The sequence below is a fragment of the Neomonachus schauinslandi genome, chromosome 9 (assembly GCF_002201575.2).
Source record: "Neomonachus schauinslandi chromosome 9, ASM220157v2, whole genome shotgun sequence".
Lineage (NCBI taxonomy): Eukaryota > Metazoa > Chordata > Mammalia > Carnivora > Phocidae > Neomonachus > Neomonachus schauinslandi.
This window is the reverse complement of record NC_058411.1, coordinates 42,059,552-42,074,827: the sequence shown is the minus strand read 5'-3', so window position 1 is coordinate 42,074,827 and position 15,276 is coordinate 42,059,552. Positions and strand designations below refer to the sequence as shown.

Below are 15,276 nucleotides of genomic sequence, written 5' to 3'. Positions count from 1 at the left end.
TCCATCTGGGATTCTGATGACTTGAACATTAGACCACAGGTGCCTGAGACTGTACATTTTTTTTCAGTCTTTTTGCTCTTGGTTTAAATTATATCATTTCTCTTGATCTGTCTTCAAGTTCACTGCCTGCCAGCTGTCTGTCTCTTTCTCTCTCTCTCCAGACTTAATATTAAGCCCATCTGGCAAATTTTTAATTTCCATCATTGTATTTTTCAGGTCTATGATTTCCATTCGGGTCCTTTTTATATCTTTTATTTCTTTGTTGAGATTTTCTATTTTTCCATTCATTTCAAGAGTAGTACTTGCCTTTACTTGTTGGTGCCTGCTTATAATAGGTATTTTAAAGTCTTTGTCTGACAATTCTCACATCTGTGTCATCTTGGAATTGACATCTATTGATTGCATTTTCCATTGTGAGTTGACATTTTCCTGGTTCCTCATATGCCAAATAATTGTGGATTGTATCCTGGACATTTTGAACATTTGGGCCTTATTTAAATCCTAGGGAGAATGGTATTTTGTTTGTTGTGTTTGTTTAACGGACCTTCAGTCAGGTAAATCTCAGGCTGCAAGTTCTGACCTGCTGTCTGAGGCCTACAGTTCCAGTGTTGGTTCTGTTTTCAAAGCATTTGCAGTGCTATCTGAATCAATCCCTGTGTGTGCTGCCCATTACCCAGTCTGGGACCTGGGTGGCCATCTGTCCAGTGGCTCATTTCTCAAAGTCTACTAAGGGTCAGATCCATGCATGCTGAGCTCAGAGATAAGCCAGGAGTTCATACACAACTTTATGGGATGGCTCTCTTGACCTCCCTCCTTTCTGTCTTCACCCTGGCCCTTCCCCCTCCTTGGAGCTTTCTTTCTGGCTCTCTGGGCAGAAAACTGGCTCTTTAATTTCCCTCTTCTGCCATGTACTTCCTGTGACTGTCTATATGTGGGACCAGGCTGCCAGAGGACACAGAGAGGTAAAGAGCCCTGAGGATTTGCTCCCAGCTCTTGCAACCATAGCTCCTCTGATTAGAGAGCAATGTTCCTTTCCCTCCAAACTGTGGGAACCAGCCCACGTCGTACTGCTGCCTTGTTGCCGGCACAGTACTGCCTGGGGCCTGGGGAAGAAGAGAATGGGGGCAAGCCAGGGCATTTCCTCTGCTCTCCACAGAGTTCCCTTTCCTCCTCCCCAGGCTTTTCTTGGAGCTCTTTTTGTCCTCACTTGGTATGTACTTCCGGGTTTTATGCTTCCCTTGAGTCCAGGCAAGGCAATACTGGAAGGGGAAAAATGGAAAACTCACCACAGGTTTGGTAGAACTTAGAATTCTGGTGTCTCTCCCCATCCTTCTTTACACCATTTACTTTTCAGAGTCCTCAGATTCCATGCATTCTGTCCAGGAAATCTGGTATGCAGTGGGAGAGACAGGGGAGAGTGTGCTTACTCCATCTTCCCCAGAACCAGAACTCTTCTAATGTTCGAATACTGTACTTTGTACCAGATGCCTCATTTAATCTTAAATGGGTTATACCCATTTCACAGACGAGGAGACTAGACACAGGTAGTGAAGTAATTTCCTCCAAATCATAGAGGTCATAAATGAGGGGGGAAAATCTAAAATCTAAGCCAAAAGTATCTTGTTTCAAAGTTCATGAAGTTTTTTACTTTCAAGTAATTTCTTCTAATATGCTTCCCTGACCTCCCCACTTAGCTATTGCTACTCAGGCATACACCACAAATTGGAATAGAACTATTCAATTATAGTGAGTTTGAACCAAGCTTATTTAAACCATTTCTATTCCTAATTTTTGCAGGATTCAAAGCTCCTAATAGTTTATTCAACCTAACTAATTTGATTCAGCAAATATTGTGAATTAGCTAAGCATTGTGCTATTTGCGATTCAGAGTGAATTCAGAGATAGAGAGCCTATCCTCAGGATGCTTCTGGGCTACTCGGGGAGATTTGTGAATGGAAACAATAAGCACAATACAATAATGATAAAAGAGACAAAAAATAAAGTGCAATGGGAATTGAGGAAGGAGACATTACTTCTAAGTAGGGAAACAAATGCAGCCTTATATTTCCACCTGTAAAATGAAAAAAAAAAAAGGTGTCAAATAAAGTGTCTGTTTACATGTGAGACAGGACCACAGAAACCGTCACTCTGACAATGCTTGTCCCCAAGTGATTTCTTACAATGTTATGAACAAATCGGTTTTTATCGTTTATGTCTGTTAACTTCCCCCCCCAAATCTCCCCAGATAGCTTTTTTACACTAATATAAATTCTAAACAGCACGTTTAGGAAAGATTTAAATAAACCAGAAGGTTTTGCAAATGGTTTATTGGTAACAGTTTAAGGAGTCAAAAATGACCCTTCGTGAATTGTATTTATTAACATTTAGAACTTGGAATTAAAAATATATGTATTTTTCTGTTTTCAATAGAAAAAAAACATTTGTTTGCATAGGAATTCATGAAGGTGACCCAACCTGGAAAAAGAACTATTCACTGTGGCCTTGGGGCTCTTGTGACAAATTAGTTCCTTCAGAGATTGTATTCAACCCTGAGGAGTGGATTAAACTTACAAGAAATATCTATAACTGGACTGCAGAATATGGAAGGTATGAACAGCAGCTGTATTTTTCATCAGAGCATAGCGGTTTTGTGTGCTTACTAAATTTTGAGATGCCCTGCATATTTTTGATTTTTTTGTATTAGTTATTAATACTATAATACTAGTTATTTGCTGCCCATGCAAATCATTAAATAGAGAACATGTATTTCTTGTCCTCGTGTTTGAAGAACAGTAGGGAGATGGGAGGGCAAGGGGGGCTGTGGTTGAGTAGGCTTCCAAACAATTTGGGGCATGGCACCTTCCACTTCCAACTCTCGTGATGCCGTATTGTCTGTCATCCTCTGTCTTGCACCCTGAAAGTGGAAGACATCTATTAACTGCAGTAGAGCTTTACGAGGTACTGTGTCCCATGATAATTTGCACAATGCATGAACTTACCCTATTTGTTGTTCTTCAGGAATGGCAGATAACTTCTCTCTGGGGGACACTGGCCTGTGATGAGTAACTCGTTCTTCACAGTTGTTCGTCATTAGCCTGCTCATGTTGTTTGGGGCATGATCAGTCTTCCAATAGGCATCTCTACAGAGCTGATTCTCTCCCATATGGAAACTGAGTCACCATCTATAGAAATGTGCCTCCCTTGCCTATTTTTAAGTTATGGATTATTTAAAGATTCGATAATTATTGCTTATAATTCAAGAACAGGCAAGATGATATGAAAAATGCTACAAAGGGGTTTTGGATCCATTCGTGAGCAAACAGACCACATTGCACCAACCAGAGATGGATAAGTAGGTCTATATCAAAGCACTCGGTGACCATGGTGAGGAAAAGTTAGAAAATAATCTATTGTGGGCACCCAGCTGGCTCAGTCATTGGAGCATGCAACTCTTGATCCCGGGGTTGTGAGTTTGAGCCCCATGTTGGGCATAGAACTCACTTAAAAAAATAAAGAAAAGAAAGAATATAACCTTTTCTGCAAGCAGCTGACCAAAGTACAAGTACCCAGCACCACTCACTATGTCCATTCTATCAAAAGAGACACATAATAAGAAAGTCTAATTAAGAGAAAGAAAAATTCAGCAGATGGTTCAGCCAGTGCCCTGTGATGGCATCCTTGCTCCAGCAATGATGTCAGCAAAGCCAGGAGCCCCTTCTCTCAGGCTTACCGCCTTGCTTCCCAGCTCTTTGGCTCTTGGCCATGTCCGTAGAGCGACCCAGGCCTCGCCTCTGTCCCATTGCCCATCTAGCACTTGTTAAGGGACAGCAGGTTCTTCAGATGCCTCCAGCCTCTTCCCACTCATCCTTCGTCCACTCCCATGGAGCGCTGGGGCTCATTATGCAGATTAAGAACACATTTACCAAATGCTCAAATTCCTAGCGATCAGATTTCTCTAGGAGAATAAGTTTATTATTTCGGTCCCTATCAGTCCTTCAAGATCCAACCTATTTTATTTGCCTTGTAAGATTATAAACAGGGATTACATGTCCGTAGCAATAAACGTAGCCAGCAGAAAAATGTCACTGTTTTCTTGTAACTGCAGGTTTGATCCATCTTCTTGGGAATCTGTGGCCGACGAAGAGATGTGGCAAGCAAGGTGACTAGCCCACACTTTTGTGTTTGCAGTCTGTTTTGGGGTCAGTGGTGATAATAAAATAGCATTGACGAGCAGTCTTTTTGTTTGAGGCATTGTGCTGATTGCTGTACATTCATAATCTCATTTTGCCCTCAAAACAACCTGTAAACCTATCAAGAAGTCGCTATTATCCCCGTTTTACAAAAGGACAAACTGGAGGTAGAGAAGTTACTTGTCCAAAGCCAAATAGCGACACGTGAGAGAGTCTGGAACTTGCGTCTGCCCCACCCAGGAACACTGCTCTGCTCCGATGCTCTCCTGCCTCAACTAAACCAAAGTGATTGAGGAGAAGTTGATAAGGCCCCGAATCCATGGGTAATGTGCTAGTTAATTATGTAAGCACTTACTCAGTGTTTCCTAGAGGCCAGACACCATGCCGCGTTTGGAAGCTACACCTATGAATACAACACAATTCCTACCCTCAAGGAGCTCACAGTCTAATGGAGCAGACGGACTTGTTAAAAGAGATTTGAATACAGGTGTGCTAGATGCTATACTTTCCTGTTGTTCCTGTATGGAACACTTCACAGGGACGCTGTGGATGCTCTTGGTTCCTGTCATTATTTTAAAATATTCAAAATACTGGGGCACCCGGGTGGTGCAGTCAGTTAGGCATCTGACTCTTGGTTTCAGCTGGGGTGGTGATCTCAGGGTCATGGGATCGAGCCCCACGTGGGGCTCCACCCTCAGCAGGGAGTCTGACTCCCTCCCTCTCCCTCTGCCTCTCCCCACTACTCTCTCTCAATCTCTCTCCCAAATAAATAAGTAAATCTTCAAAAAAAATAAATAAAATATTTAAAATATCTAACACTCACAGACTTTGGCCTAAATATAATATAAAAGTCCTCAGTGGCATATAGACGGGGAGACCAAGTACAAGGGAAGCACCTCCTTCAGGGAAGGAAGGGGGCCCACTCTGAGCCAGAGACTGCTTTGCAGTGAGGATTGAGTTATGATATAAGGGATTTACGTAAGTTTAAGGAGGTTTTTAAAAAGTTGCCAAGAAATAGAGCTTCAAAATAGCAATTACAAAAATAGCCGTACTGCGGTTTATGCAGCAGTGTTCTTGAAAAAGTCAGAAAACAGCATATTGCAAGTGATCAGCCTAGTTATAGGGACAAACACTTGCTTTGAAGAACTGATCAAAGATGCGCCGTATGTTTGCACAATTCTTCACTGCGATTGAATGTAGGAAAGCTGGGGAAGAAATCACATAAAAGAAGAAAGCAGGTCATTATTCAGGCAGGTATTGATTTAATGGGTTTGCTGAAGACAATTTGGATGTGTTCATGTGGTCAAAGAGTCTAGCTACCTTTGAGGAACCAGTCACACATGGCATGAGCCATTGTAATGGGTACCTCCAGGGCTGTGCTGACAAACTCAGCAAGTACCCCCCTTCCCAGCTGCTCTCGCATGACAGTGACGTACATCTGGTGGAGATCTGATGTATAATCGTGACGATGAACTTAAGCTTTTTCCTAAAAGCTTTGGCAAGCAGTGTGAATGCAGCATGTTGGCAGCGGGGACACTTCTATGAATATGAGAGAGGAAAAAGTATATAATAAAGGGTTTTGTATGTTCTTTATCGGTGGGAAATCTGGCAGATATAGCTTTAAATGTGGAATTTGACAACATGATTTTAATGAAGGTTCCCCCCCCCCCCCGCCCCAATTCCCAGGATGAAAACACCGTTCTTCATCTTTAACCTGGCAGAAACCGCGAACATACCTTCAAATGTGAAGGCTCAACTCTACACTCACGCGTATAACGTACGTTACACTTTTGTATCTATAAATATGTTTGGTGGGAAGGTGGTGGTGATTGGAATGGGGAGTGTGTATCACAGTAGAGTTTTTACTTTGTCGTTTCTAGTCTTATTTGGCTTTATAAAGCAGTATAAATGGAAAACTACTTGTGTACCACAAATAATGTCTAAAGTAAATGGTGTGGTTGGCTGATGATACCCCCTCCCTCAAGATGCCCACATCTTCATCTCCACAGTCTGTGAATGGACGGATAGCCTTACATGCTGAAGGAGACTTTGCACGTGTGATTAAGTTAAGGATCTTGTGGTAGGAAGATTATCCTGGATCGTCCAGGTGGACCCAGTGTAATCACATGGCCCTTCTAAGAAGGAGGGAAGGAGAGTCCAAGGCAGAGAAGGAGAGGTGATAATGCAAGCAGAGGGCAGAGAGAAAGATTCAAAGGTGCTGGGTGGCTGGCCTGGAAGGTGGAGGAAGGGGCCACAAGTGGGGGAGTCCAGGCAGCCTCTGGAAGCTGCAAAGGGCAAAGAAACAGATTCTGGAGCCTCAAGAAAGAACACAGCCCTGCTGGTTTTACAAAAACCTTGATTTTATGTATTTTGACCTCCAGAAGTGTAAGATAATATGTGTATGTTGTTTTAAGCCACTGTGTTGGTGGTGATTTGTTACAACAACAACAGGAAACCCATAGGGAACCATTGGAACAGGACACAGCCCCCACCAAACAAGTTCTAACAGGTTGCCCTCCATGCAAACGTCCTGCTCCTCGCCTCACTTGAAGCGATGGGTTCGTGGCTGGTTGGGATTTCCTGAGAAAGATAAAGGGTCTTGGAGAGTGGCTCTGGTGCAGGTGGTCCTCGCTGGTGGGGAACAGGAGGATGGAGCAGAGGCTTGCTGTTGCCTTGTTGTAACGAGCCCCTGCTTTTCTGCGATTCATAGTCCTGGGCTCTTCAAACACCTTCGGAGACCGTCTGGGAGCCTACTGTCTAAGAAACAGATGTCCTGGCAAGGACCAGTGAGCCCCGAGCCCCGGAGCCATCTCTGTGAGCAACTGAGGTGTCCCTGCCACCGCTAGACTGCTATGGGGCTACTCACCCAGCGCTGGTTTAGTGCTAAGTCCACATCGCACTGTGTCCCATCAGTACGACTCATCTTACTCCTGAATGTTGTGGTCATGGGCTCATTGTTTATTCATGTATTCACTTACTCACAGAGCATTTCTTGAGCACCCAGTCTGTACCCAGTACTGTGGTGGAGACAACCAAGCATTGTCCCTGCTACCCAAGAGGTAGCAGCTACAGAGGGAGACAGGAGATAGAGTCATCAATTACATTAGTCTTGTAAGAGACATAAAGGGTTTGCAGAGGAACCGTGAGGAACAGCAGGCTGTACATGCATCCACCTCCTGGAGAGGGGCCGGTGAGGACGGGAGGGGAGCCTTCGGAGGAGACGTCCCTGGAGTGTCATCTTGAAAGATCGGAAGGAGCTGGTGGGGCAGAGTAGTGAGAGAGTGGGCCAGGGAGGACAGTCCACAGGGACAAGGGCAGAACCCTCCGAGGTGCCCACTCGGGGACAGCAAGGGATGGATTATGGGAGACCGCAAGCTGGAGTTCTGTCTGGCAGTTGGCAGATCCAGGTGCAAGGCCTGCTGCACCATTAATTGCCAACTGTAAGTCAGTTCATCTTTCCAGGCCTCGATTTCTTCTAAAAATAAAAGTAGACTTTAAGCTTTATCGATTATCTCTCATGTCCTTGTCATGTCATAGCCCGTTCATCTCTAATACCCTGTGACTGTGTGAACAACAAGCAGTATTTAGTGGGGAGAAATCTGAGGCTTACTGTTATTTCATATTCTCGTCAGTGACCCATTCCGTGGTCATTTGCCAGGCCAGTACTGAAGCTGATTCACGGATTTATTGTCCCTTTGGGCCTGTAAACTTTACTCTTTTCAGTGGACACAAGTCCATAGGTCTCTTCTTTGCATGTGTCTCCAGAGGTGTGACCTTGCTTGCAAGACATATAAGGTCAAATACTTGATGGGTCCACACAAATCCACTCCCTGGTACTGGTTTTTCAAGAACATTCTTGTTAGGTGTAAGACATTTTTGTTGTTATTTATAGTATTCCACTCAATAGCTCATACAGAACTTTAAGTTCGGGGGACCTTAAGTTCAGGTGTAGTGGGGGAGCAGGGAATACCCCTATTTCTTTAGGAATACATTTGATAAATGGGTGTCCCCAGTAAATAGGATAGAGTCTGCTAAGACAAATGTCACAGTAACCCATAGAGGAGGAAATACAGTGCCACGTGATGAGAAATGACCGGCTTCTTAAGATACAGCACACGTGGCTTAATGGGCTACCCCGAATAAGTTGACGATGTGTCAGTAACAAAGTGTTCTAGAAACGGCTAGTATGCTTGTTCCGATAGCTAGAGACTATAAAATGGGGAGGACACGACTGAGCCTCTCATTCTCTTGAGCCATTGGGGAAGGGCTGGCCTCTGTGTTGAACTCCAGAACTTGGTAGGACTTCGAACACTTGGGAAAGTAAAGAACCTGAACAGTCCTGAGTGCCTGCTCTGTGCCTGGCAGCGCGCCGTGCACTTCACACACATCCCTCATCGGAGGGGCGCTCGGGAAGGGAAGCAATAGTAGAGTAAACAGACCACGAGGAAAGGTAGAGAAACACTGGATATTTGACTGAGAGAACGGAAGAGTAGGAGGCTAGCTTCAGAGCTTTGATGTACATGCAAGCGCGAGGTGACTGTTCCCTTGGTTCTGGAGGGAAAGAAGCGAAGGGGGAAACTGCTTTAAAAGCCAGCTTGAAGACTGACACTTATTAAATACTGAAATGAGACATGGAACATGAATTCTGGGATTTTTCCTGTGGATGCTATTTAAAAGTAGGTTAGGTAGGGATGCATTTATCTGCCCTGGAGTAGAAGTTGGGGCAATAGCTAGTAGCTTGGGTCCCTTTCAACTGAATGATGTGATGGATACAGTTCTAACCGCAGAAGCCCTTTGTCCCTCGAGAAAGCATCGTTCCTTGTTCTGTGCGCTCGCCGAGTCTGTGGACAACCTCACGTTCCTGCAGATCCGACTCCCAATTTGCCAGCCCCCAAGAAGGCTGTGGAATTTCCACATAAGCAAGTCTAGTATTCCACTGTGCAGATTTGGCTCTGCTTTATTTGTTAAATTTTAATGTTTCTCCCTGGAAAACTCAGTATCAAAGACTCAAACTCTGTCCAAATTCATACGACCTCTGATGTTGCAAAACAAAATTCCTGATTTCTGTGGGCAAAATGTTAACTATCGAAATTGTAATTATAGGGCGCCCTGAAGATTTTTAATATCTCGCTCTAAGGATGTCTCTTAAATTCTTTTACGCCCAGCCTATTTGATGATGGACTTGTTTGAGCTGGCTTATGGTTGCCATTGTTACTGCTGCTGTTTTTAATGAAGAGAGAAATTTATGTGAAAAGGAGGGTCAAAATTTAAATTCCTTCCAGTTCTTTTTCCATGCAGTTTTCTAAAGAAAGCTATTTTTTTTTTCTCCAACGGCTAAATTTAGAGTTTCAGCCTTTCTGCCTGTTGAGTAAATAGCTTTCCATGAATTAGAACTAAATCCCTTTCCCAGAACATCTTTCTGGAGGAAGAGCATTTTGTCCTGACACAGTGTGTCTTAGGTTCCCTCTGCAACATCCGAAAAACCCCAGAAGCAGTTTTAGATGAAGCACATTTGCCTCCTGCCACTGTAATAGTTACAGTCACATTCTTGCATTTTCTGCATGGCCTAGCAACGATTCGATTTTTACTATAGGCTGTGTGGATTTTCCTTCTTGTGTGATTAATTCCTCTGTGTTTTCTGTGTTTTAAAAAAAAGTCAGGGGATAACAATGGAATACCAACATCTTTGCTGTTTTTCAGCTTTATAAGGAGATCGTCTCTTTACAAAAGGAACACCCAGTGAATTGGCACAAGAACTATGCTATCGCTTGTGAGCGGATGTTACGCCTTCGGGAAAGAGGTGCAGACCCTGAAGTCTTGTTATCTGAAACCATCAGACACTTCCGTCTCTACACTCAGAAAGCACGGAATGATCCACAGCTGCCTGATATTTTCGTTGTTCTAAAGCACCTGAGAAAGGAATTGCAAAGTCTGAGAAATAGGAAAAATGTCTGAGGCAGCAGGATGTGAAAAAACCTGCTCATCGTTCAGCTTCCAGAATTCCAAAGTCCAAAAGTTTTTCCTCCAAGAAAAAAAATTGTAAAAAAAAAAAAAAAAATTGAAGACTCAGTCATTTCCCAGATAGGGTACAGCAGTACTATTCAGTGGGGTGTTTGAGTGATTGCGATGTGCTACATATGCAAATTCTATGTATCCCTTGTCACTTAGCATTTCAGTGAGAACCTTCCAGAAAACCCTCCTACTTCTTCTGTCTTTCACCTAATGACTTTGCTTGAATAGATGCTAGAAGAGAATGGGCTATTTTCATGTACTTTAAATATCGATTGTGAATCGTTTATTGGGATCAGTTTTGAAGATTGCTTATTGCTTATTGGGATTAGTTTTGAAGATTAAATTCATAAAATATTAATACCAGACCAAAGACACATTTTCTGTTTCTCAAAAGCGATTTTTTTTTTTAAAAAGTGAACCTTGCTCTGCTTCAAATTAAAATACTTTTTTTTTTTAAGTAGCTTTGGTTGTTACATAATCTCACACTTTAAGCTAAACACCAACCCAGTGAATATTTTGAAAAAAGTTGGGAGTTTTATTGTCTTTGATAATTCTCTGAAATCGTTAAAAAATAAAGCTGCTAATTTGCTTTCTTTCAGTTGCATAAAGTGGCAAATAAAAAGGATTTTGTATTTCCTTAGTTAATTTTATATTTATGTTTTACTTCTGTTTGGGCTCATAAATCCAGGCCCAATAATTAGTAGGCTCCTGCTGCCAAAATGCAAAAAAAAAGAGGAAAAAAAAAAGGGGGGGGGGGGGGGGGATGGGGAAGTGGTTCAATAAATTCATTTCTGTTACAAGCATCTTTTATACATATTACTAAAGAGAACATAGTAAGAAATGCAAATAATAGTTCTTTATTTTATTATGACAGTTAATTAATAGCAACCTGTTTTAATGAATAAAGTCACTCCGAGTCCTTCAGCACTTCCTAAGTAGAGGCCAGAATCTGTAGGGATTCTTTTCCCCCCAATTGTATAGTTCCTAGACTCCAAGCGCTATATAGGCCCCTGTATAGAAATGCTCACTAATGAAGAGGGAGGGCTAGAAGCTTGTCTGCATTCAAAGATCACTGGTGAGTCATTCAGCAAGAAAAGGCCCCTTACCAGGAATAGTCACAGTTCCGTGGCATTGTACTAGCAAAAGGGTCTGATCAAAGGTCTCCTGCGGAGCTTGCATGGTTCCCTTTCATACCACGACCATAATTAAAACCACTAATTCTCTTTTAAAATGCTGCAGGATGCCATGTAGGCATCTGTCTGGAGTGTCCTTTGTGATGTCATAAGCTGTTAAGGACCAGTGCCGAGGGCTTTTGAGTGAAATGCCAGTCATGAAGGTGCTTCAAGACAAGGGTGCCTCTCAAAGCTTGACAGGGCCTTGACTGCACAATTCGAGCTGAATTTGCCCCTTGTCAGCTGCCAGTAAATAAATCTCAAAGGGGGAAAAGCTGAAGTTTCATTACCTGATCCATGGGGCTTTGTTGGTTTTGGCATCACACAGGGGAAGCCCTTGCCCTTCCATTCTCTGGATTTGAAGATGTCCATTGGAGCCTGCAGCGCCTGGACAGGGTTCAGAGCGGAACCTTTTGAAGAGTGTCAATAGTTGTAACAGTTCAGCTGTTAGGAAGACAAATAAATGGAGGAGCTCATTAATCCGCTTTTGGCTCTCGGTGCCTTTTGCCCTTTTATCACAGCCTTATTAGGCTCCTACTCATCTTGAACCAGAAAAAAATGAATTGGAGTTGTTGAGTACTAATTGGCAAAGACTTTTCATCATGGGCCAAGAACTTTCACTGACTTGAAAGTAACTTCTCCACAGGGAAGAACCAAAAACCTGGTTTACCTTAAAACAAAAACCTGTTGAGTTCGGGGTGGTGTAAAAATTTAAGGAAGCGTTGATAAATTGTCTAAGCTTATCCATTTGAAAGAAATCGTGTGAGATTTCTTTGGATTTGGATTTCCACTTTTCTTAAAGAGGAAAAGTACAATAAAATTCAAGTGAACATTCCCGGGACATGTGTTGTTTTTCTTGGTTCAGGAGAGATTGCGTGCATGGGTGAGGTGACGGAGCATCAGTAGGTACGTGGGCGTGAATATGCATTTGGGCATCTGTATACACGTGGCGTCGGAAGGACCTTATGGAAAGGAAGATTTCCTATTGATGGCCTTGAGGATGGCAAGTGAAGGCCTCTTTTTGAGGGTACCTGCCTATTACATTTGTGTCTATATGGAGGCGCTCTGTATATATGTCTGAATATACTTCGTGTATTGACTGTGGTCAAAGGTTGCATAGATTCTTCTGTATGGTACTTTGTGAACAGTGGCTTTGGACCACTCTCTGTTTGAGAAAGCACTGATACATATATGATGGCCCGAAGTCAATAGGATCGTAATTATTTAAATTGCTGAAAACCTTCAGTACATGCAAAAAACAGCAAGCTGAGCTGACTTGGGCACGTTGGGCTTCATTCCCAGATCAGCTATTCTGAAGCATTCTTTCCTTTCTCTTGTGTGTGGTTAAAGAGGTTGCTTTCTCTTTCTTTCTCTTCCTTTTCCTTGGCTGGTGCACGAACACCACAAACGCTGACAGAAGGGGTCTCCTCTAGTCTAACCCCCTGACATGGGAGAACATGTGAAGGAGGTGACTTCTCATGCAGGATTTGGCCAGGATTCTCCTAGCAATGTCCCCGGAGTGCCGCGGGTTGGCAGGACGACAGGAACCCCACAAGGCCAACTTCTGCCTGGACTTTGGCCTGAGGAGCAAGTGGGAGCCGGCAAAGCCAGCCACTCTCCCTGAGCTGCGGTGCCCTCCTGCCGGGCCCCAAGGCTGGCGCACACGAGTGCAGGGACCGAGGCTCCGTGCCCTCTGACAACCCCCCCACACACACCCTCAGCCCCACGCCCATGATGGGAGCTATGCTCCGTTCTTACTGTTGACTCTACTCTTCTCTTTGTGGCTTTCAAAGGTCCCATTTTAACAAATGCTTTTGTCCTATGACTCAAAATAAAGCTCAAATGGACAGGCATCATTACTAGTACACTTTCTTGAGATCTTCTGATAGACATTGTGAAATGTTATCTCTGTCCATCTTCCTAGTATTTTCTGATGATAAAACCGTTATGTTTACTTAGCCTTTATGATATCTAAACAATTGAGTGTTAGGGTGAGTTTTTGATACCCAGCTGATTTCTTTAAGTCATCAGGCTAGGATATATGAAGACTAGTTTTTTTAATTTATATTTTAAAAGTTAAACAATGTGAGTCCTTAACCACAGTACCTACCAATATCCCTTGGAATTTAGAAATGTTAATACTTTTGGGGCGCCTGGGTGGTTCAGTCGTTAAGAGTCTGCCTTCGGCTCAGGTCATGATCCCAGGGTCCTGGGATCGAGCCCCACATCGGGCTCCCTGCTCCGCGGGAAGCCTGTTTCTCCCTCTCCCTCTCCTGCTTGTGATCCTGCTCTCACTGTGTCTCGCTCTGTCAAATAAATAAATAAAATCTTAAAAAAAAAAAAAGAAATGTTAATACTTTTAATATTCAGAAAAAAGTTTTAATACCAAAGGTTAAAAAAAAAAGGATCCTGTTACAACAAATCCTTTTACTCTGTTTTGATGCTGGTATATTTTGTAAATGCACCAATGTAGAGTATTACTGGTCTTCTAAGTGGCTCCGAGTCCTATGGTTAGGTGAAGAAAAGAAATTCCAGCCCAGGAAAAGATTCACACGCTTTATTCATCCTCATATTTTGTTGTGGATGCAAAAGCATTCTAGAGCTTATACTCACAAACAAATAAGTAATGTTTCCAGGGATTCTGGGAACATCTAAAGGCCAAGATCTTGGCACAACATTAGAGAGCAAACAGGGAGCTACAGCTTTAGCAGCAATCATATTCAATAAAGATGTCATTGTCAGTACCCTCGAAAGGTCTGTTTGATTTGGATCAGCATAGGACGGTGTAAAAAAAGCCTCAGGAATAACACAATGTGCTTACCTGGATATAGGAAAGCAAACTAATAGGAATATATCTTGAGAAAGGGATTTTTCTGAAAAAAAAAAAATTCTGATTGCTCTTCAACACTGTAATGTACATCTGGTGCAAAGGATATGTACAAGAAGGGTTAGCGTTTGTCATATTGCGAAAAGAAAAAAGTGGGGGAGAGATGGGTAGAAGTTCCCAAACTATAAATAGGAAGCCCTCAATTATTGACCTATAAATGGAGTCACCTGGATCTTTTCCTAGGATCCCAAGTGTTATTGGTTAGGGTTAATTTTCAGTGACGTAGGTATTGTGATGATTTTAGAGAAGTCAAGTTGATAAGGTGGAGAAACTTGCAAGATACGGATCGAACACATAACTGGCCCAGGTTTCCATCCCAGGGATGGAGCTCCTCCAGCAACCCAGTAGTCTTGCCTTGTCCATAGTCACCATTAGGTGAGGAGGATGTTAAATAACATTCTAATGAAAGATAAATAGAAATCCAAATCTAAGATTTAACCCTTTCATAATTTCAATTGTTTATAATTTGCTGTAAATCTGTATAAGTAGTATCGGGGAAAGAAGTACAATAGATGGAGTATAATCTCTATGTATTCTAGATTATAAACTGATAAATAGACATTATGTCCTGTTTTTGAAAATATGCACACCACAATCATCTTCTATGTAGAAGTGTTACCTAAAAGGAGGTGATTTTGTAATGGAACGTTTTAAAGAAGATATTTTGAGATTTCTCTCATCTCAATGAAATATTCCCTGGATGGTTGAACCATTGGAAATACCCTTCTACCTGTGGTTGTTGCTTCTATGGAAAAGTGTGAGCCATTGAACCCCAAAGGGAACACTGCTTGGGAAGTGAGACCCAGTTTGCTCATTGTGGGCTTATGGTGGGATGGGACCTACATGGGTCACCTGGTACCCTAGATCCTTGAGTGTCGTTCAAGACACAAGAAATCCCAGTGATACCCTGGCATGCCAAGATGTGAACTCAAGAACTGCAACAGAGGGCCATCTAGGATCTGAGGACAGGGTAAAAGATGCAAGGACTAGAATCTTCTTGCAGTATCTCCCCTCA

General features: G+C 42.7%; 1 protein-coding gene across 3 annotated transcripts in view; it reads left to right on the top strand.

The window, feature by feature from the left end:
* Positions 1–12,199, top strand: part of TMEM260 (transmembrane protein 260) — a 67,513-nt gene extending 55,314 nt beyond the window's left edge. For 2 of the 3 annotated variants that reach the window (XM_021701485.2, XM_021701483.2), the window contains exons 13-16: positions 2,431–2,607; positions 4,106–4,159; positions 5,877–5,967; positions 9,891–12,199. In XM_021701485.2, the coding sequence (XP_021557160.1) occupies positions 2,431–2,607; positions 4,106–4,159; positions 5,877–5,967; positions 9,891–10,145 (577 nt within the window). In that variant the 3' untranslated portion in view covers positions 10,146–12,199. The remainder of the gene's footprint in view (positions 1–2,430; positions 2,608–4,105; positions 4,160–5,876; positions 5,968–9,890) is intronic. The other variant, XM_021701484.2, reaches the window with a different exon arrangement.
* The last annotated feature ends 3,077 nt before the right edge of the window (positions 12,200–15,276 follow it).